This window comes from Muscardinus avellanarius (genome assembly GCF_963383645.1).
Source record: "Muscardinus avellanarius genome assembly, chromosome: 3".
NCBI lineage: Eukaryota > Metazoa > Chordata > Mammalia > Rodentia > Gliridae > Muscardinus > Muscardinus avellanarius.
Window position 1 is genome coordinate 120,635,930 of NC_137788.1, and position 24,236 is coordinate 120,660,165.

Below are 24,236 nucleotides of genomic sequence, written 5' to 3' on the forward strand. Positions count from 1 at the left end.
TTACTTTATTCACTAGTGAATGCTTAGTAGCAAAGCTTTTAGGTCTGAGTGGCAAAGAACATGCCTTAAACCCAGTAATGTATCATAAGCCAAATTGAGGGTTCAAGGTTAGATTATTAGAAAATCTATTAATATAATTTTATGGATTAAAAATGAAAAATATAATCTTAATAGATATAGAAATAATATCAAATTCATTCTCTCTCTCTCTCTCTCTCTCTCTCTCTCTCTCTCTCTCTCTCTCTGTACTGGGGATAGAACCCAGGGGCAATCTATCTTTGAGCTACACCACCAGTCCTATTTTTTATTCTTTATTTTGAAGCAGGGTTTCACTGAGTTGCAAAGGGCCTCACTTAGTAGCTGAGGCTGTCCACAAACCGCCATCCTCCTGTCCCAAATGCTGGGATTACAAGTATGTACCACCATGCTTGGCTTAAAATTCAATATTCATTAATGATAAACATTCCTAGTAGACTAGGATTAGAAGGAAACTTGTTCTATCAAGAGATACAAAACTTCTAGTGTAAAACATCATGTTTAATGATGAATTGTTATCATATTTCCTTTAAAATTAGAAACAAGACAGGATACCTGTTATCTTGGCTTTCTTTCAATATTGTATTGCAAGTTCTAGCTAGTACAGTTAAATAAGAAAAACAGAAAGGCAAGGATTGGAATAGGAAAAAAATATTATTTTCCTCATATTGGTTTTAGGTTTTTGTTTTGTTTTGTTTTGAGGTACTGGGGTTAGAACCCAGAGGCATTCTACCTCCAAGTTACATCCCCACCCCTACATGAGACCATTCCTCTGTAGAGATTGTGATCCTCCTGTCTCAGCCTCCCAAGTGCTGCAGTTGCAAGCGTGGGGCACCAGGCTACACTCCTAGACCTGTTTTATATTTTTATTTGGAAACAGGGTCTCTCTTTTTTTTTTTTTTTTTAGGTCTGGGAATGGAACCCAGAGGCATTTGACCTTCAAGGTACACCCCCTGCCCAATTTTTTATTCTTTATTTTGAAACAGGGTCTCACTGAGTTGCGGAGGGCCTCACTAAGTAGCTGAGGCTGTCTGCGAACCATGATCCTCCAGTCTCAGCCTCCAAATGCTGGGATTACAAGCGTGCGCCACCACGCCTGGCTGAAACAGGGTCTCTTAAGCCAGCGAGGCTCCCTTCGAACCTGCGTGATCCTCCTGTGTCCACCTCCCAAGCACGGGGATTAAAAACATGCACCACCACGCCCAGCTGATGTAAATTTTTGATTATGCTTAGGACAGAAGTCCATGATCACTTTTTGCTCTTCTTCATGTTTCTGAAGTGGAAACTGGTTAGGGACATGTGGATATGAGTGAGGCCAGCCATTGGCTTGTTTGTTACTCTGTGAAGAAAATTAATTTTCTCAAATTTAACATATCTTCTATTTATGCACAAGACTGAGGAAGCATATTTCATTAATTTGGAGCAGTTGGGTTTTAAAATATTGAAAGTTATTTTTTTCTCTTTTCACTATTTCTTCCCTTTTCCTAACATGATTTATTTCTGGTTTTTACTAGCTTTGGGACCATTCGGATCACACAATGTTTTTCCACGAGTTTAGACCATTTCTAAGTAGCAGTCCACTGGACCAAGATAATAGATCCAATGAGAGGGGTCACCAAACTCACACTGACTTATGGGGACCAAGTCGACCTCCAAGGCTGCCCATGACTCGGAGGTATAGGTCTCGAGGAAGTACTCGTCCCGACAGGTCTCCAGCTATTGAAGGGTAAGTCACTGTTTTTAAATTATCTTTAAAGGTAGTCTCATAGTAGGTAGAACATATTAGCATGATTTGATTTTTTAAAGTCCTCCTCATATTTTATTGTTTTTGTGGATAGGATGTAGATGTATAGACAGAATGAAAATAAAGCTAAATAGAATATGCATGCTTTACTAGTATTAATGAATAATCATAAACTACAGGGTGATAAAATTAATATTATAGGTCTCTTTATTAATGTTTCAGATTCACATATAAGTATGTTTAGCCAGGTGTAGTGGTGCATGCTTGTAATCCCAGTACCTGAGAAGCTGAGACAGGAGGATCACAGGTTTGTGGCAAGGCTCAGCCACTTAATAAGACCCTTCAAAATTTAGTGAGACCATGTTTCAAAATAAAGAATAAAAAAGGAATAGGGCTGGAAGTGTATCCCTGAGATAGAATGCCCTGGGTTCAAACCCCAGTACTGCAAATAAAATAAATGATATACTTATCAAAATTTCAGGAGATATAAAAGGCATATCAAGTATACTGGGTAACATTAGATTTCAAAGATCTCAGCAATGCCGGGCGTGGTGACACACACCTGTAATCCCTGTAGTTGGGAGGCTGAGATGGGAGTAATCGAAGGTTTGAGGACAGCAAGTAGTTAGACTCTTATCAACCTAGCAAGACCCTTTTTCCAAATAAGAAATAAAATTGGGCTAGGAGTGTTCCTGGAAGGTAGAGTGCCTCTGGGTTCAATTCCCAGTAAACACACACACACACACACACACACACACACACACACACACACACACACACACACACACCAGCCAGGCATGGTGGTACATGCCTGTAGTTCTGGTACATGGGAGCCTGAAACAGGAGAATCACAGGTTCGAGGCTAGACTCAGCTACTTATTGAGGCCCCTCAGTAACTTGGCAAGACCCTGTTTCAAACTAAAAAATAGGGCTGGGGGTATACCTTACAGGTAGAGCCCCCTGGTTCAATCTCTAGTACTCCCTCTCCCCACAAAACAAAGATCTCAACAGACTGAAGCAATGGACTTTATAAAGATGAAATTTAAGCCGGGCCTGATGGCGCACACTTATAATTCTAGCCTTAGGGAGGCTGAGACAGGAAGATTGCCCAACTTTGAAGCCAGCCTCAGCTACTTAGGCCCTTTCCAACTCAGTGAGACCCTGTTTCAAAATAAAGAATAAAAAATAGGGCTGGGGCTATAGCCTGGAGGTAGAATGCCCCTGGGTTCCATCCCAAGTACTGAAAAAAAAAAAAAAAAAAGCTTAAACATGGAATTTAATAGGAATAAATGTAAATGTAATAGATTATGACTGCAATAACATTCTTGCATTAAATGTCTATTGAGTGTCTCATCTAGGCACTGGGGATACAGTGAAGAACTAAAACAAATTGTGTTTCTTGATCTTATGGATACCATTTAGAAAGAATAATAAACATGTGTTTTAAGCATGTCCCACGTCCCAAGGACTGTGCTTCAGTATTACCTGCTTTACCTCATTTCATCTGAATGAAGTATTAGGTGCTGTGCACAGATGACACAAACCTGCAATCCTCCAGTCTCAGCCTCCCAAGTACTGGGATCCCAAGCATATGCCACTATGCCCAGCTCTGCCCTTTTTTTGTGTGTGTGGTACTGGGGTTCCTTCGACCTCCGGGCTACACTCCCAGACCTATTTTATGTTTAATTTGGAAACAGGGTCTATTAAGACAGCGCGGCTGGCTTCCAACTTGCGCGATCCTCCTGTCTCCGTCTCCCAAGCGCAGGGATTACAAACGTGCACCACCACGCCTGGCTCTCTGCCCAATTTTTGTCCTTTCCTTTTCAATAAAATTTCATGAGCCGGGCATGGCGGTGCACGCTTGTAATCCCAGCATTCAGGAGGTGGAGATCTGAGGATCGCAATTCGCAGCCAGTCTCAGCTACTTAATGAGGCCCTTTGCAATTCAGTGAGACCCTGTTTCAAAATAAATAGTAAAAAAATAGGGCTGGGGTTATCGCTCAAGGTAGAATGCCCCTGGGTTCCATCCCAGTACCGCAAAAAATAAAAAATAAAAATAAATAAAAACTCTCAGAGCCATGGCTTGTCAGTCTATGGCCAGGCAGCTTCAAGGCAGGACAGTGGGATGCTGCTCTTACACTAAGGCAGCTGCAAGCAGAGAGTGAACGGAGACTGGAGACACACCGTCTGCAAGACCAAGCCCCCACCCACCCAGCCATGCCCGCCTCTCAGCCTGCTGTACTGGGACATTTCTATTCATGAATGTACCACAATTAATTTAGCAACCCCTTAACTAAGAAGTAGAACTCTTTTAGATTTTCTTCATTTTAAAGTATACTGCATTGAACACACTTGCTTACTTAGGTATTTTTAATATGTCTATGAAAGCATCTTCCTGTGTTTTCCAGTTTTCTCTTTGTACTTCAATTTGAATATTTTCTATTTTTAAAATTTTTTATTGGTGCATTGTAGTCATACACAGATATTTTCTGTTGACTTACCTTGAGTTTCATTAATCTTATTTTCTATTATATCTAACCTGCTCTTATATACATTGACTAATTCTGTTTTACATATATTTTTCACTTCTAAACTATTTATTTATTTATTTATTTATTTATTTATTTATGTGGTATTGGGTATTGAACCCAGGGAACATTGTACCTCCAAGTTAGACCCCAGTCCTATTTTATTTTTAATTTTTTTATGTGTGTGTGGCATCAGGGGTTGAAGCCAGGTACTTCTGAGCTACTTTTTATTCTTTATTTTGAGACAGGATTTCACTAAGTTGTGAAAAACCTCACTAAGTTGCTGAGTCTGACCACAAACCTGTGATCTGCCTTACAAGTACTGAGATTTCAAGTATGTGCCACCATGCCTAGCTTTATTTTTTATCTTGAAACAGGGTCTTGCTAGGTTACTGAGAGTCTTGCTACATTGCTAAGGCTGTCCCTCAGACCTATGATCCTCTGGTTTCAGTCTCCCGTGTATGGAGATTACAAAAGTGCACTTTTATACCCAGCCCATTTCCTTCCTTCCTTCCTGTACTGGAGGTTGAACCTAGATGCATTTTACTTCTGAGCTATGCCCTTATCCCTATTTTATTTTTTATTTTGAAACAGGGTCTTGCTAAGTTGCAGAAGGCCTCATTAAATTCCCGAGGTTGGTTGCAAACCTACAATCCTCTTGTCTCAGCCTCCCGAGTACTGGCATTTTAAGCATGCACCACCGTGCCCAGCTCTTTTTTTTCTTTTTTAATGGATTCAATTTTTTTCCCCAGCATTGAACCCAGGGGCATTCTACCTCCAAGCTATACCCCCAGCTGTATTTTTTATTCTTATTTTGAAACAGGATTTCACTAAGTAGCTGAGGCTGGTTATTAACCTGTGATCCTCCTGTCTCAGCCTCCTAAGTACTAGGATTACAAGTGTGTGCCACCACATCTGGCTTTTTTTATACACATAACATATTAATATTAATCATAGTTAAAGCCTTTTTTTGCAACTCTAATCTCTAAATTACTCTGGTTCCACTTCTATTATTTATTTTTTTCTTTTTGGTGTTTGTTCATTGATCCTGTCATTTGCTGGGTCTAGTAATTTGGGGTTAAATGTAGATAGTTTTATATTAGAAATTGCAGAAGCTCTAGATAGTGTGATTTTTCTCTAGAGAGTCTCAGTCTTTTCTTGCTAGGTGTATACACACACACACACACACACACACACACACACACACAGAAAGATTGCTTTGATTCTATCAGGGACTTTATGAGAATAAGACTGGCTTATCCTCCTGATACTGATAGTCTATTTAGGGTTCACTCTTCTAAAAGTTTCAGTTTAGAGGATCATTAACCGTAATCCTGATTGCATGAGAGTGGCTGTATACTCTGCTGTATTTCAAAGGCTTCCTCTCAAGTGCTTAGTTTGCTGCTGTATAATTGTAGAGGAAAAGTTGCTGTGTTGTTCTGTGCCTCCTGAGTCTGCAAAAGATTTGGATTTGATTTTCTCTCATAGTGAACCTTTGAACAGGATTCTCAACCTTCTGTTCTTGTCTAGCATTGCCAAGTTCAGTCAGTTATAGAAACTAGCTCCTCCTTCCAAGATTATTCCCTGTTTGCAGTCGTAACCACTCTATTTCTCATGCCTTAGTAGCTCTCCTCTGCCTTCAAGCATTTTTTCTGGGTTTTCTATATTGTTCAAGGTGTTAACGTTGGTGTGCTACCTACTGCTTTGTCTTACCTGAGGGTGAATGGCTATGGAAATATTTCTGTAAGATGAAATTCTAAGAGAAAGTGCTGGGTCAAATGATATGCCCTTTAAAATTGATATGTTAAATGGCCTCCTTAAAAGGCTGTAATGATTACAGTCCTGCAAACAGAATTTGAAAGTAAACCATTAGTACTCAGCAAAATAGATGTCTTTATCTTTGCTAACTTGATAGACAAAACATTTTTGTTACTTTTGTTTTGATTTATGTCTCTGATTTTTCACTGGATTAAACTTATTTAACTAGAATTTTTATTTCTTCTGCAAATTATATGTTAATATGTTTTGCCCAACTTTTCTATTATGGAGTTTTATTTATTTATTTTAAATATATTTTTATTGGTGCATTGTAGTGAAACATCTCAATGGAATACAAGACTTGTGAGGATATACAAGCACACATCATCCAGTTAGTCTTTATCCAATCCTCATCCCATTCCCTCCCCCTCTCTTGATCCCATGCTTGATTTAGTGATTGACTTTGATATATTTGTTTAAGTACATTATGTGCTTTAAAGAGATTCCATCTTTCCCCCTCCCGTCCCCTCTGATAGGTCCCCTTAATTGCTCCTTCATAGGGCCTTTTCTTCAACTAGATTTCCTCCTATTACCCATTTCTTCCTAGCTTTTGCATATTAGGGAAAACATCTGATTTTTTTTATTTTCTGTGATATTTCCCTGTGGATGCCGCATTGCAGGCTCCGATTCCACTTGAAGGCCTAGACACCAGCTTCGCCACATGGCAGGCTCTGATTCTAGCCTTGCAGGCCCCCCTCACCACACTGTAGGCTCCAATTCTGACTTCACTGGCCCCAAAACTGGCCTCACTGTATCGCAGGCTTTGATCCTGGCCTTGGAGGCACTGGCACTGGCCTTGCTGCAAGGCAGGCTCAAACCCTGGCTTTGGAGGCACCGACACCGGCATTGCCACAAGGCAGGCTCTGATCCCTGCCTCAGAGGCCCCGGCAACGGCCTCGCCGCACAGCAGGCTTCGATCCCGGCCTTGTTGGCCCCAGCACCAGCCTTGCCACCCAGCAGGCTCCGATCCCAGCCTCTAAGGCCCCAGCAATGGCCCTGCCTCACGGCAGGCTCCGATCCCGGCCTTGCTGGCCCCAGCACCGGCCTTGCCGAATGGCAGACTCCTATCCTGGCCTTGCAGACCCCAGTACCAGCCTCACCATATGACAGGCTCTGATCCTGGTCCTCGGAGGCCCCAACACTTGGCCTTGCCGCATGCAGGCTCTGATCCCAACCTTGCTAGCACCGGCACCAGCCTCGCCACACAGCAGGCTTTGATCCCGTCCTCAGAGGCCCCAGCACCTGCCTCACCTCATGGCAGGCTCCGATCCTGGCCTCGTGGACCCTGGCACCTGCCTCACCTCATGGCAGGCTCCAATCCCGGCCTTGCTGGCCTCGGCATCAGCCTCACCACCCAGCAGTCTCCAATCCCAGCCTGGCAGGTACTGGCACCAGCCTTGCTGCACAGCAGGCTTCGATCCTGGCCTTGGAGGCCCAAGAACCGGCCTTGCTTTATGGCATGCTCTGCTCCCAGCCTTGCTGGACCCAGTAACAGCTTCGCTGCCAGCAGGCTCCAATCCCAGCTTCACTGGCCTCGGCACCGGCCTTGCTGCACGGCAGGATCTGATTCTGGCCTTGGAGGCCCCAGCACTGACCTCGCCTCATGGCAGGCTCTGATTCTGGCCTCTAAGGCCCCGGCAAGGCCTCACCACATAGCAGGCTCCGATCCCGGCCTCGCAGGCCCCGACACAGGCCTCGCCTCACTGCAGGTTCTGATCCCAGCCTCGTTGACCCCGACACTGGCCTCGCCACACAGCAGGCTCCAATCCCAGCCTCAGTGGCATTGGCACCGGCACCAGCCTCACTGCATGGCAGGCTCCAATCCTGGCCTTGCAAGCCCCAACACTGGCCTCGCCTCACGGCGGGCTCTGATCCTGGCCTCTAAGGCCCCAGCACAAGCCTCGCCACACAGCAAGCTCTGATCACGGCCTTGCTGGCCCTGGCACTGGCTTTGCTGCTCAGTAGGCTCCTATCTTGGCCTCAGAGGCCCCAGCACCAGCCTCATTGTGCAGCGGGCTCCGGTCTCTGTCACTGTAAGCAGGTCTACAGATGTTCCCTTTATTTTTCCCATACTCCTTTTTTTTTTTTTTTCTTAATATGAGAAAGCAGTACATGTCTTTTGCAAAAGCTGGGAGCCTGAATACCTGGTGGCAATGAATTTTGTCTCCCCTCCAAAGGCAGAGGTCCACAGCTTCACTACAGAGAGCTGGCTCTGCTGCTCCACATGCACCCTGGCCGTCAGTGCTGTGCAGAGAAGCGTGGTGGCCATGAGGGTTGAACACGCAGTGTGGCGGCCCAACACGGCTATGCAGGGCTCCCTCTGATATGCCCCAAACACTTTTACCACTTGTCATGTTGTCCAGAATTTCCGAGCATGTGGGGCAGGAGCAGTGTACTTTGGGGAGATTTCCTCAAAAGTCCAATGTGGATTGGACTGGATCTGTCTGCCCTTCCAAATACTGGTCACTGCCGCTGCCGCCATCTTGATTCTCTCCCGAACACCTTTCCTACACAGCATATTTTCCAGAATTCCCAAGCATGTGTGGCGTAGCAGTAGACCTTTGGGGAGATTTCTTCAAAAGTTTAAGGTGGATTGGATTGGATCTCTGCCTCTCCCAAATACTGGCCACCGCTACTGCTGCTGCTGCCACAGCCATCTTGGTTCTTTTCCGAGCACCGTTCTCACAGAGCATGTTGCCCAAATTCCTGAGCGTGTGTGGTCGTAGCATTCTACCTTTGGGGAGATTTCTTCAAAAGATCAAGGTGGATTGGATCAGATCTCTGCCTCTCCCAAATACTGGCCACCGCCACCGCCGCTGCCACTACCACCTCAGGTCTCTTCCAATCACTTTTTCCGCACAGCATGTTGTCCAGAATTTTTGAGCATGTGCAGCGGTAGTAGTCTACATTTGGGGCCATTTTTTCAAAAGTTCAAGGTGAGCCGGGTGTGGTGGCTCACATTCGTAATCCCAGCATTTGGGAGGCTGAGACCGGAGGATCATGGTTCACAGATGGCCTCAGCTACTTAGTGAGGCCCTTCGAAACTCAGTGAGACCGTTTCAAAGTAAAGAAAAAAAAATTGGGCAGGGTGTGTAGCTTGGAGGTCGAATGCCTTTGGGTTCTATCCCTAAACCAGCAAAAAAAAAAAAAAAAGTTCAAGGTGGATTGTGGATTGGATCAGATCTCTGCCTCTCCCAAATACTGGCCGCCGCCGCCCCTACTGCCACCGCCGTCCTCCTGGTTCTCCCCTGAGCACCTTCCTTACATGGTATGTTGTCCAGAATTCCTAAGCATGTACGGCAGGAACAGTCCCCCTTCTCGGAGATTTTTTTCAAAAGTTCAAGGTGGATTGGATAGGATTTGTCTGCATCTCCTGAATACTGGCCACCATCTTGGCCCCTCTTCAACATTTTTTAATAAAAGAAGACAGAATGTGTGTTTTGAAGAGGTTGTGAGATCGAGCACTCAGCAGCAATGGATTTTATCTCCCCTCCAAGAGTGGAGGCCCACAGCCTCACCGCATAGAGCAGGATCTTCTGTTCCAAGTGCACCATGGCCCCCAGCGCAACCAGGCGCACTGAGTTCCCAGGGACGAGTGGCTGGGCTTCCCGCCTGGCACTTCTGGGCTCCCTTCAACACGCCTGGATCATATTTCTTACAAGGTATGTTAAGAGTTTCCCAGCATATGTGACTGAAGTGGTCTTTAATCTCTTCTGGGATGTTTTTCTAAAAATCACTTTTCTTGCCTGGTGGGCGCCTCGTTTTCGTCTTGCGTCTATTCCGCCATTATCCATTCTCTCCTGTGTTCTAGATAGGAAGTCACGGTTGGAAATGTCCCCTTAAGTTGTCCCTTAAACCAGATATTAAACCAAAATCTGGTGTCCAGGGCTTCTCCGAGGAATGCCTGCCATCTTGCCCCTCAATCTATTATGGAGTTTAAAACGTTATTTAGGAGCTCTCTCTACATGTGGTGTGGATATTATCTCATATATATTGCAAATACAAATTTCTTCCCACTCTATTCTTTGCCTTGTTTTAGTAACTTTTATTATATAGATGTCATTCTTTGTCTTTTTCTCCTTCCTTTCTTTCTTCTTTTTTAAAATTTTTTTGTACTGGAGATTGAACCCAGGAGCATTCTGCCTCTAAGCTACATCCCCTAGCCCTTTTAATTTTTTGATTTGAAACAGGTTCTCATAAGGTAGGCGTGGTGGTGCACACTTGTAATGCCAGTTCGTAGGAGGCTGAGAGAGGAAGATCAAAGGTTCAAGAACAGCCTCAGCAAATAGTGAGACTTCGGTCAACCTAGTGAGACCCTGTTTTATTTTTTTTTTATTTTTTATTTTTTTGGTGGTACTGGGGTTCCTGGAAGCCCTTCTACCTCCAGGCTACACTCCCAGACTTATTTTTACATTTTTTTTATTTGGAAACAGGGTCTCCTAAGCCAGCGCGCGTGGCTGGCTTCGAACCTGCGCGATCCTCCTGTCTCTGCCTCCCAAGCGCGGGGATTACAAGCGTGCGCCACCACGCCCGGCGAGACCCTGTTTTAAAATGAAAATAAAATAGGATTGTAGATGTAGCTTGGAGGTAGAATGCCTCTGGGTTCAATTCCTAGTGCTACAACGAATGAATGAATGAAGGAATGAATGAATTGAAATAAAAATAGGGCTGGAGTTGTAGCTCAGAGGTAGAATACCCCTGGATTCAATCCCCAGTGTCACAAAAACATGAACAGGCTGTTTGGGGTGGTAGACACCTGTAATCTCTGTACTTGGGAGGCATTAGATGGGAGGAATCATAGGCTTGAGAACAGCCTCAGCAAGTAGTGAGACTTGGATCAACTAAGTGAGACCCAGTTTCCAAACAAGAAATAAAAATTGGGCCAGGGGTGTGGCTCTGTGGTATCCCCAGTACCACACACACACACACACAAAGTTCTCACTAATTTGCCAAGGGCCTTGCTAAATTGATAAATCTTATCGTAAACCTGAGATCCTCTTGTCTCAGCCTCCCAAGTACTAGGATTACAGTCATGCACAACCACACCTACGTGATTTTTGTTTTTAATTTTTAAGATATCTTCCAATACTTTAGACCAAGGTTTGTTGGTTTGTTTATTTACAGCCTCCCAAGTTACTGGGATTACAAACATGTGCCACCATGCCCGGCCAGACCAAGGGATGCTAGGGATGGAACCTAGGGGCATTCTACCTCCAAACTACACCCCAGCCCTATTTTTATTCTTTATTTTAAAACAGGGTCTCACTGAGTTGCAAAGGGCCTTACTAAGTAGCTGAGGCTGTCCATGAACTCGGATCCTCCTCTCAGCCTCCCAAATGCTGGGATTACAAGCATGTGCCACCACGCCAGGCTTAGAGCAAGATTTTAAAAAGTTATTCCTGAGCCGGGCGTGGTGGCGCACACTTGTAATCCCCGTGCTTGGGAGGCAGAGACAGGAAGATCACGCAGGTTCGAAGCCAGCTGTGCTGGCTTAAGAGACCCTGTTTCCAAAAATTTAAAAAAGTATAAAATAGGTCTGGGAGTGTATCCCGGAGGTAGAAGGGCTTCCAGGAACCCCAGTACCACAAAAAAAAAAAAAAAAAAAGTTACACCTGTATTTTCTTTACCTTGTGTTTTCATGGTTCTACTAGTCAGAATTCTTTTTGGTTTCAAGTGACAGAAATCCAATTTAATGTAACTCAAGAAAAAATTAGAATATCTCTTACATAACTCAAATGTCTTTAGACTATGTAAAATCTAACATCTTTTTATAACATATCTTGTAATGTTCTTTACTATCTTGACTTGAAATCCATTGATAATGCAACCTATAAAACACAAGTTTAAAAACATGCATACAAGCCGGGCATGGTGGCTTATGCTTGTAATCCCCACGCTTGGGAGGCTGAGACAGGAGGATTGCACGGGTTCGAAGCCAGCCTCAGCTACTTAGGCTCTCAGCAACTTAGTGAGACCCTGTTTCCAAATAAAATATAAAAATAGGGCTGGGAGTATAGCCAGAGGTAGAAAGCCTTTGGGTTCCACTCCCAGTACCACACACACACACACACACACACACACACACACACACACACACACACAAAACAAAAAAAAACACCCAAAAAACCATGCATATGTATCACTTTCAAAAGGATAAATAAAAGGAAAGCAATAGATAAAATATGTGTCAATATATAAATGCTTATCCATGAATATTCTGGGAGAGAAAATGAAAAATCAGAGTCTTGCCTCTGTGTATTAGAATCATTAAGAATGTGACAGCTACAAATAGAGACAGCAGAATATTATATTGACGGTTAATCCGCCACATGCAGCATTAGTAGAGTGTTAGGATTTTCCAACTGATGAACTCTTGGGAAAGTTCTGGGGGGATGAAGTATAAGTTTCCCTTGATTTTTCAGTTGCTGTCCTGAAAAATTCAGTCTATAGCTGTCCCTTGGTATCTTAGGTGGATTAGTTTCAGGACTTTTGCAGATGCTCAAGTTTCTTATCTAAAAAGGGGTGGTGCTTCCATATAACGTGTGTGTATATCTTCCTGTATGTGTGAAATCCTCTAGGTTACTTATAATAACTAATAGAATTTAAGTGCTATATAAGTATTTGTTATACTATGTTGGTTAGGGAATAATGACAAAGAAAAATTTCTGTATGTGTTCAGTACATATGCAGTGTTTATTTGTTCTTTCCCTCCTGCATGTTTCAAATAGGAAATTTAGTGAATCCTTGGAACCTGTGGATATAGAGAGCAGACTGTACATATCATATATTAAGACTGTATGGAGGCTGGGCGTGGTGGCACACACTTGTAATCCCAGCATTCAGGAGGCAGAGACCGGGAGAATCACAGATCGTGGACAGCCTCAGCTACTTAGTGAGGCCCTTTGCAACTCATTGAGACCCTGTTTCAAAATAAAGAATTAAAAAAATAGGGCTGAGGGTGTAGCTCAGAGGTAGAATGCTCCTGGGTTCCATCCCCAATACTGTCAAAAAAGAAAAAAAAGTATGGAGTCGGGTATGGTGGTACACACTTGTAATTCAAGTACTTGGGAGACTGAGACAGGAGGATCTTGGGTTTATGGACAGCCTCAGTGACTTAGTAAGGCTCTCTGCAACTTAATGAGTTTCAAAATAAAAATTGAAAAATAGGGCTGGGGGTGTAGCTCTGCGGTAGAATGCTGCTGGGTTCAATCCCTAGTGCTACCAAAAAAAAAAAAAAAAAGACTGTATGGAAAATACTTTATGTGTAGAATGGAGTTTGGTTTAGTCTAAATTAATTATAAATAGGCAGTTTTTCACTAAATGAATGTCCAGGCAGGATATTAAAAATTTATGTTGGCTGGATGTGGTGGTGCACGCTTATAATCCCAGCGCTTGGGAGGCTAAGACAGGATCACACAGGTTTGAAGCCAGCCTCAGCTACTTAGGCTCTCAGTAACTTAGTGAGACCCTGTTTCCAAATAAAGTATAAAATAGATTCTGGGAGTAAAGCCCAGAGGAAGAAAAGCCCCTTGGTTCCACCTCCAGTACTACCCCCCAAATATATATATATATATATATATGCATGCCTGTTGGAGGGCAGTTCTTTGTTGGACGTGGTTGCTTTCCGTGTATTGGAGAGTAGCTTGCCCTCCTTGTTCCTATTTAGTAGATAGGAATGGAGCCTCCTGTTTACTATGACTAGAAAACTGTTCCTCAGATTCCTAAATCTCTCTTGGGTTTATATTGAGAAGTACTGATGTGAACTAAGTCTGTAGATGAATCCAGTTTTTCAGTAAGATGTTATTTTTGTCTGTCATCATCCTCTCTTGAATCTGCGTTCCTGTGTTCGGCATCATGATTAGATAGCTCTCCCTATGTAATGTGAAAGTGACTCCACGTTTAGACCCTTAGAGCCATCTTGAGCGTATGTCCAACTACCAGCTTTCATGGAAAGTTCTTGACCCTGATAGGGTTTTATGTCTCTATCTCAGGTGAGTAAAGAGTATTTTTTTCTTCTGTATTTTTTTTCCCAGTACTAGAAATTGAACCCAGGAGCATTCTACCTCTGAGCTATACCCCCAGCACTATTTTTTATTTTTTCTATTCTTTTTTTTTTTTTTTTTTTTTGCAGTACTGGGTATTGAACCCAGGGGCATTCAAACTCCAAGAAACACCCCTTTGAAACAGGGTCTCACTGAGTTGCAAAAGGCCTCACTAATTAGTAGCTCAGGCTGTCCTTGAACCATAATTCTCCTGTCTCAGCCTCCCAAATGCTGGGATTACAAGCATGTGCCACCACGCCTGGCTTTTATTGTTGTTGTTGTTGTTGTTGTTATTGTATTATTATTATTATTATTATTATTATTATTATTATTATTATTATTATCTTTTTTTGTGGTACTGGGGTTCCTGGAAGCCCTTCTACCTCCGGGCTACACTCCCAGACCCATTTTTACATTTTTATTTGGAAACAGGGTCTCCTAAGCCAGTACGCGCGGCTGGCTTCAAACTTGCGCGATCCTCCTATCTCTGCCTCCCAAGCTCCGGGATTACAAGCATGCGCCACCACACCCGGCCTATTATTATTATTTTAAATAGGGTCTCACTATATAGCTGATGCTGGCTGTGAACCTGCAATCCTTTCTGTCTCAGCCTCTCAAGTACTTGGATTACAAGTGTGTGCCACCACACCTGTCTTATTCATCTGTATTTTTTAAATAAAGGTCTTATTCCCCCAGACGGTATCCCCAGTTATTTGCAGCATAATTTATTGACTAATCCATCTGATTTGAAATATCATCTTGATTATATATGCATTTTATACTTATTTATTTCTGTATTCTCTGTTAAGTTCTATAGATGTTTATGTATGTGCTTTAGTGCAGGTACCACACTAGTTTACCTGCTTTCATTTATATTCTGATTTGATACGTTATAAGGAAAATCCCCCCATCTTTGTTCTTTTAAGAATTTCTTAATGCGTCTCTTAACATTGACCTTTCTAGATGGATTTTAGATACAATTTGCCATTCTCTTCTTCTTCCTATTAGGATTTTGACTTGAAGTTCATTGGATTTACATTTAATTTGGGGACAGTTGGCACTCTATGTGAGATAACAGGGGATTGAACCCAAGGGCATTCTTCCTTTGAGCTACACCCCCAGCCCAATTTTATTTCTTACTGGAAACAGGGTCTCACTAAGTTGCAGATGGCCTCGTTACATTGCAGAGGCTGGCTTCAAACCTCTGATCCTCCTGTCTCAGCCTCCCAAGTACTGGAATAAAAGCATGGGCCATTATGCCAGGCTTGCAGTTTTTTAATAGTTTTGAAATTTTCATTTAGGCCTATGGCTCATTTTTCATTGTTTTTAAATAGATTTTCTTTTTCAGAGCAGTTTTAGGTTCACAGCAAAATTGAGCAGAAAGTTCAGAGATACTTTTTTATGTCATTCAGTGACCTTTTTATACACTTTTTTGTGATCCAGGAGCATTCTACATCTAAGTCATACCCTCAGTCCTATTTTATTTTTTTATTTTGAATCAAATTCTCACTAACTTGCTAAAGACCTCACTAAGTTGATAAGGTTAGCAGTGAACCTGCGATCCTCCTGTCTCAGCCTCCCAAGTACTGGGATTACAAGTGTGCATCACCATACTTGGCTTACTCTTGACTTTTTAGCTGATTATTGCTGAAAAGCTTTTTGTTGCTCATCATTTTTCTATTTAGTTTAATTCATGTATTAACCGTAATAGTTTTTCATTTTATTTTCTTCAGTTTTCTACACCAAATTTGGTACAAATTTGTACCAAATTTGGTGTATAGTTTTCTTTTCTATATGTGTACTTCTTACTATTTTTTCTTACTTGATGTATTGACTATATTATGAAAACAAAATTGTCCAGTAGTAAATACTTTGTCTTCCTGTTTTCTGTGGAAGTGAATTAGTGTTTTTTTTTGTTAATAAGCATGTTTTGCTTTGTATATCTAATATATGCATGAACATATTTTATTTATTTATTTATTCCTTTTTTTTTTTTTTTTTTTGGTGGTACTGGGGATGGAACCCAGTGGCCTTCTACCTCCAGCCTACACTCCCAGAGCTATTTGGAAACAGGGTCTCTTAAGCCAGCTAAGGCTGGCTTCGAACCAGCGAGATCCTCCTGTCTCAGCCTCCCAAGCTCGGGGATTACAAGCATGCGCCACCACGCCCGACATTATTTGTTTATTTATTTTTTATGTATGTATGTATGTATGTATGTATGTATGTATTTATTTATTTTTGTGATACTTGGGATGGAACCCAGGGGAATTCTACCTCCAAGCTACATCCTGGTCCTATTTTTTAGTGTATATTTTTTGAAATAGGGTCTCCAGCTGGGCGTGGTGGCACACACTTATAATCCCAACATTCGGGATGCTGAGACCAGAGGATTGCGGTTCGCGGACAGCCTCAGCTAGTTAGGCCCTCTGCAACTCAGTGAGACCCAGTTTCAAAATAAGGAATAAAAAATAGGGCTGCGGGTGTAGCTTGAGGTCCAATGCCCTTGGGTTCCATCCCCAGACCCGCAAAAAAAAAAAAAAAAAAGAAAAAGAAAAGAAACAGTCTCACTGAGTTGTAAAGGGCTTCACTAAGGAGCTGAGGCTGTCCGTGAACCACAATCCTCTAGTCTCCACCTCCCAATGCCGGGATTACAAGCATGCACCACCATACCTGGCCCATGTTTTATATTTACTTACCTCTGGGCTATACTATATTTTATATTTCCAACCAATTTTATATTTTATTTGGAAACCGGGTCTTACTTAGTTGCTGAGAGCCTCACTAAGTAGCTGAGGCTGGCTTCGAACCTGTGTTATTCTCCTGTCTCAGCCTCCCAAGCGCAGGGATTACAAGCGTGCGCCACCACGCCTAACTCCATGATCATGTTTTAAATGCTTAGTTTTATTCTTAGTTTCTTAGGGTGATTTAATTAATAATAACTATAATTTTTATCAGATTTCCCTTAGTAGTTCTACCAAAATGGCCTTAGAGCTTTTCTTTCTTTCTTTCTTTCTTTCTTTCTTTCTTTCTTTCTTTCTTTCTTTCAGTACAGGGGATGGAACCCAGGGGTATTCTACCTCCAAGCTACAACCCCAGTCCCATTTTTTATTCTTTATTCTGAAGCAGGGTTTCACTAAGTAGCTGAGGCTGGCCATGAACTTCCGATCCTCTTGTCTCAGCCTCCCAAGCACTGGAATTACAAGCGTGTACCACCAACTGGTTTAGCTTTTTTTTTTAACTTTTTTTTTTGGGGGGGGCGGGTCTGGGAATGGAACCCAGAGGCATTTAACCTCTGAGCTACATCCCCTGCCCTATTTTTTATTCTTTATTTGAAACAGGGTCTCACTGAGTTGCAGAGGGCCTAAGTAGCTGAGGCTGTCCGCGAACTGTGATCCTCCTGTCTCAGCCTCCCAAATGCTGGGATTACAAGCGTGCACCAACACGCCTGGCTAACTTTTTTTTTTTTTAATTGGTGCCTTGTAGTTATATATCTTAATGGGATAAAAGACTTGTGGAGGCATACATGCGCACATCACCCAATTAGCACTTACCAGATCCCTACCCCATTCCCTCCCCATCCCTCCTATCCATGCTTGGCTTAGTAATTGACTTTGATATATTTGTTTAAGTACATCATGTGCTTTAGAGAGTTTCTCTCTTCATTCTCCCATCCCCTCAGTTAGGTTGTCTTATTTGCTCCTTTATAGGATCTCCTTCATCTAGAGTTTCTCTGTAGCTTTTGCATATTAGGGAAAGCATCCGATTTCTTATTTTTTGTGACTGACTAATCTCACTTAGCATAATGTCTCCAGTTCTATCCATTTCCCTGTAAATGATGTAATTGTGTTTTTCTTTATGGCTGAGTAAAATTCCATTGTGTGCATATCCCATAGTTTTGTAATCCATTCATCTGTTGATGGACATCTTGGCTGTTTTCATAGTTTGGCGATGGTGAACTGTGCAGCTATGAACATAGTACGGATACATTAGTTTGGTAGTTTGGTAGTTTGGTTTCCTTTCTTTTGGGTAGATACCCAGTAGTGGTATTGCTGAATCAAATGGTAAGTTAGTTCCCATTATTCTGAGGATCCTCCATACTGTTTTCCAAAGTGGTTGCACTAATTTGCAATCCCACCAACACCACATCCTCGCCAGCATTTGTTGTTGTTTGTGTTTTGAATGATTGCCATTCTAGTTGGAGTTAGGTGAAATCTCAGGGTAGTTTTGATTTGCATCTCTCTGATTGCTAATAATGTTGAGCATTTTTTCATGCATTTATTGGTCATTTGAATTTCGTCTTTCATGAAGTGTCTATTTAATTCACTTGCCCATTTTTTTTTAATTGGGTTATTTGTTTTCTTAGTGCTGAGTTTCTTTTCTTTTTTTTTTTTTTTTTTTTGGTGGTACCGGGGTTCCTGGAAGTCCTTCTACCTCCGGGCTACACTCCCAGACCTATTTTATACTTTTTATTTGGAAACAGGGTCTCTTAAGCCAGCACAGCTGACTTCAAACCTGTGTGATCCTGCCGGGCGTGGTGGCGCACGCTTGTAATCCCCGCGCTTGGGAGGCGGAGACAGGAGGATCTCGCAGGTTCGAAGCCAGCGGCGCTGGCGTAAGAGACCCTGTTTCAAAAATATAAAATAGGTCTGGGAGTATAGCCCGGAGGAAGAAGGGCTTCCAGGAACCCCAGTACCACCAAAAAAAAAAAAAAAAAAACCTGTGTGATCCTCCTGTCTCCGCCTCCCCAGCGCAGGAATTACAAGTGTGCGCCACCACGCCCGGCTAGTGCTGAGTTTCTTGAGTTCTCTGTATATTCTAGATATTACTCCTCCATTGGAGGAGTAGGTAGCAAAAATCTTTTCCCATTCTGTTGGCTCTCAATTAAGGTGTTTTTTTTTTTTTTCTTTTTTGGTGGTACTGGGGTTCCTGGAAACCCTTCTACCTCCGGGCTACACTCCCAGACCTATTTTTTTTTTTTTTTTGAAACAGGGTCTCTTAAGCCAGCACAGCTGGCTTTGAACCTGTGCAATCCTGTCTCAGCCTCTCAAGCGCGGCCACCATGCCTGACTTCGATTGAGGTTCTTAACAGTTTCCTTTGTTGTACAGAAACTCTTTAGTTTCATGCAATCCCACGTATTGATTCGCATTTTAGTTTCTTTTGCCTTTGGGGTCTTGTTGAGAAAGCTTTTATCTGTGCCTATGTGTTGCGGTGTTGGACCTATGCCCTCTTTAAGGAGCGTCAAAGTCTCTGGTCTAATTTCCACATTAAAAAAAAAAAAAGCTGTAGACTTATCTCAGAGGTAGAACACCACTGGGTTTAATCCCTAGTACCACAAAAAAAAAAAAAAAAGCAAACTCTTATCTAGTCTTAGCATATAACTTCTGCTCTAGACTGTGTGTTGACTTCTTTTCTGGGATTTGCTAAAGTTGAAAACATACATGCTGTTTTTCTTCCACTCACACTCTCACATTTAGCTTCAGAAATGATTTAACAATAAGAAAACTCAGCATAAATTCTGTGCACACCAACTGAAGATAATTTTTGAACAATAACTTATCACTTACTGGGGCCACCTGAGCAGTTTATGTTTCTGTTGAGAAAACATGACCCCAACACCTGACTTCCAGAAAGTAAGAACCAAGAAGGAAGAATTACTCACCAGTCAGTGCTGGCCAGCACCCCGGCCAGCTGAGCATGTGCATAGGTCCGCTTAATCGCTTTGTGGACCTAATCTTTAGACTTGATCACTGTGCTTATCCTTGGTCAATTCAAGCACTTACCCTTCCTGTGCCTGGCATACAGGGGAGGGAGGGTGATGTTAGTTATCTTTTGGGGGTATTGGAAATTGAACCCAGTGGTCTTTGACCTCTGAGCTACCCCTACCACCCCCGCCTGCCCTTTTCTTAGTTTTTGTTTTGAAACACGGTCTTCTTAGGTTGCTGAGAATCTCATTAAGTTGCTGAAGCTGGCCTTCAACCTGTGATCCTCCCATCTCCACCTCCCCAAGTACTGGGATTACAGGCATGTGCCACCATGCACTGCTAATGTTAGTTATCTTTTGCTGTGTAACCAACCGATTACCCCAGAATTTAGCAGTTTATGATAACAGAACAGCTTAACTAGATGGTTCTGATAAGGCCAGCCTGCCTGACTTCTTTCCTTCCTTTTCTTTCTCTCTCTTTCCTTTTCTTTCCTTTCCCCTTTCTTTCTTTTTTCTTTCTTTTACTAGGGATTGAACCCAGAGGCATTCTACCTCCAGTTATACCTCCAACCCTATTTTGTTTCTTATTTGGAAACGGGATCTTACTAAGTTGTGGAGGGCCTTGCTAAGTTGCCCAGGCTGACTTTGAATCTATGATCTTCCTGTTTCAGCCTCTCAAGTACTGGGATTATAGGCATGTGCCATCATACCCAGCCTGCCTCCTCCCTCCCTCCCTCCCTCCCTCCCTCCCTTCCTTCCTTCCTTCCTTCCCTTCCTCCTCCTCCTCTTCCTCTTCCTCCCTCCTCTTCTTCTTCCTCTTCCTCCTCCTCTTCTTCCCTCCTCCTCTTCTTCTTTCCTCCTCCTCCTCCTCCTCCTCCTCTTCCTCCTCCTCCTCCTCCTCCTCTTCTTCTTCTTCTTCTTCTTCTTCTTCTTCTTCTTCTTCTTCTTCTTCTTCTTCTTCTTTTTCTTCTCAGGAGCATTCTACTTTGAAAGAATTTCACTAGGTTGAGGAGGGCTTGCTAAAGCTGAGGCTACCTCAAATCTATGATCCTCCTGCCTCAGCCTCCCAAATACTGGGATCACAGGCACATGCCACCACACTAGGTATGAAAGGTTTCTTGAGGTGATAATCACCATACTGGCTTTGGCTGCAGTCATCTGAACACTTCATTGGGCCTGGAAAGAAATTCCAGGGCGGCTTATTCATGTGGGTTTTGGCAGAAGGCCCGAGTTCCTCACCATATGGGCCTCTTCAGAGGGCCCTTTGAATGTCCCCGTGATTTGGGAGCTGGCTTCTTTCAGATAAATAACCCAAGAGAGACAGAGGAAGAAGGAAATAAATCATAATGACTTTTTATAGCCTAATCGTGCAAGCCACATATTACCATTTCTGCCATATTTTATCTGTAAGAAGTAAATCACTAAGTCAGGTGTGGTGGCTCACGCTTATAATTCCAGTACTTGGGAGGCTGAGACTGGAAGATCACAGGTTCAAGTATTGAGATTCTTGTCAATCTACGAGACCATTTCAAAATAAAAATAAAAGCCAGGCACATTGGCACATGCTTGTAATCCCAGTACTTGGGAGGCTGGGATAGAAGGATCGCAGATTCGTGGCCAGCCGTAGCTACTTAGTGAGGCTTCCTGCAACTTAGTGAGACCCTGTTTCAAAATAAAAGAATAAAATAAGGCTGGGAGCCAGGCATGGTGGTGCACGCTTGTAATCCCAGTATTTGGGAGGCTGAAACTGGAGGATCGCAGTTCTCAGACAGCCTCAGCTACTTAGTGAGGCCCTCGGCAACTTAGTGAGACCCTGTTTCAAAATAAAGAATAAAAATAGGGCAGGGGGTGTGGCTCGGAAGTCAAATGCCCCTGGGTTCCATCCCCAGATCTGCAAAAAAAAAAAAAAAATAATAATAATAATAAGGCTGGGAGTGTATCTCAGTGGTATAATGTCCCTGTGTTCCATCCCCAGTCTCACACACACACACACACACACACACACACACACACACAAAAAGTAAAAGAAAAAAGCCAGACATAGTGGTGCATGCTTGTAATCCTAGTACTTGGGAGGCTGAATTAGGAGGATCACAGGTTTGAGACCAGCCTCAGCTACTTTATTTTATTTTATTTGCAGTACTGGCTATGGAACCCAGGGACATTCTACCTCTGAGCTATACCTCTCAGCCCTAGTTTTTATTCTTTATTTTGAAACATAGTCTTACTGAGTTGCAAAGGGCCTTACTAAGTAGCTGAGGCTATCCACAAACAGTGATACTCCTGTCTCAGCTTCCCAAATGCTGGAATCACAAGTGTGCTACCACCCCCAGCAGTCTCAGCTACTTTGGTGAGGCCCTCCATAACTTAGACCCTGTTTCAAAATAAGAAATAAAATAGGGCTAGGGGTAAAGGTTGGAGGTAGAATGCCCTTGGGTTCAATCCTCAGTACTAAAAAAATAAATCAAGCAAGCAAGCAAGCATAATACAAAACAAACAAAATTATTGGGGAAATAGTATAGTTACCTATTGTTAAATTTTTGTAGCAGGGAAAGTATAATGTTGGCTACTTTCAAAGTTTTATTAAATGGTGTAAAAGTGGGAACTAGAGTTAAAAGTGCTTATCATTCAGAACATAGGAAATACAGTAAAACTATATTCCTTCTTTTTTTTTTTTCTTTTGCTAAGGCATCACCTCAATGTCTCTTTTGGAAACAAAGACCAGCTCATTAGTATAAGAAATGGGTACATTTGCCATCTTAAGTGTCTAGAATGACAAGTGCCAAGCATGTGCACGTGTGTGTGCGTGTACATTTAGTCATCTGAAACACTCTTCAATAGAATTTTTCTCAAACATATAAAAAAGACCTTTTTTGCGGTACTGGGGATTGAACCCAGAGACATTCTATCTCCGAGCTATACCCCCAGCCCTATTTTTTATTCTTTATTTTGATACAGTGTCTCACTAAGACTTTTTTTTGTGTGTGTGTGGTACTGGGGTTCCTGGAAACCCTTCACTTCCAGACACTTATTTTTTTATATTTTTATTTGGAAACAGGGTATCTTAAGCCAGCAAGGCTGGCTTTGGACCTGCGCGATCCTCCTGTCTCTGCCTCCCAAGTGCAGGGATTACAAGCGTGCGCCACCACACCCGCCTCACTAAGACCTTTTAAGTGCTATCTCGTACAGAAACCCAGTTTCTAAGACACATAAAAATGGATCCGCCATTGTTAAAAGGCAGTGTGTCTAGAATCCCTCTGGCCCAGCACCTCTTCTCAAACTGGTGCCAGAGATTCAGGGAACATAGTTTGGAAACTGCATCATAACATCAATTCATTTCCAGCTTAATTCACAAACATCAATTAACTCATAGGATGGTAGAGCTTGAGAGAATAACCATAGTAGCACAATTGCGCACCACTAGGTGGCAGACTGATTTCTGGTGCTATGTCCTGTGTGGTAGTCAGTGGGAAGCCATTTGTGGTTTGGGGGAGTAGTTGGTGATTAGTTAGCCCTAGATATCTATATAGTACTTTCATTGATTGTCTTATCTATTTGTTTTTTTTTTTCTCCTCTAACAGAATAATACAGCAGATCTTTGCAGGATTTTTTGCAAATTCTGCGATTCCTGGATCCTCACACCCTTTGTCTTGGTAAGTAACTAATTGCTGTTTATCCCTGGAATAGCGTCATTTTAGGTGCTAGTTTCTGTGCTGTAGAGAGAACGGGAAAGAGCTGCATAGGTGAGTATGCAGATGTGACAGGAGGTGGTCGCCTCCATTGCCTTGGAACCCAAAACCAGGCTTGGTCACAGGCCTGCCTTTCATTGTTCAGCCTCAGGGTGACTGTCCTGGACCCTAGGACATTTGGGTGCTGGATGTGTCTGACTGCTTTTATATCCTGGTCTGAAGGTTGTGTTGCAGTGGAAAATGAGATGGACCCTGCTAGGCTTGGTATCTGACTTGCGAGTTTCCCCTCTAGATGATAAAGAAAGATTTATTTGAGGTTGAAAACTTAACACTTAACTTTCTTCCAGAGTAAGAAGGTTTGTCAGAAGAAACACAAGCCTGTCTTCAGTATCATGTGCTAGGGATTAAAGATGTAATTTCTTGTCTGGAAAATTATTTGCCACCTATAACTCTGCTCCAGGAGACTTCTTTGCTCAGGAGGACCTTTGTCCTTCCCACATTTGCCACATTTCCAAGCCTCTAGTTCTTTAAAACATACTCAACCCAGAATCTAGACCTCTGTCATCCAGGGTTCTGCACCAGCAGCACTGAGAAGGAGGCATTGCCAGTTCCTTTTGTAATGGCTCTGAGTTGTGATTCAGAGACTGCTATGGCTGCTTCTCTGCTAGAAAGCTTCT

At 42.7% G+C, this 24,236-nt stretch overlaps 1 protein-coding gene across 1 annotated transcript in view; it reads left to right on the forward strand.

The window, feature by feature from the left end:
* RNF115 (ring finger protein 115) overlaps positions 1-24,236 on the forward strand; it is a gene marked incomplete at both ends in the record, with an annotated part of 79,897 nt that overhangs the window by 48,641 nt on the left and 7,020 nt on the right. The window contains 2 exons of the mRNA XM_080693202.1: positions 1,551-1,762; positions 23,452-23,523. Of these exons, the coding sequence (XP_080549328.1) occupies positions 1,551-1,762; positions 23,452-23,523 (284 nt within the window). The remainder of the gene's footprint in view (positions 1-1,550; positions 1,763-23,451; positions 23,524-24,236) is intronic.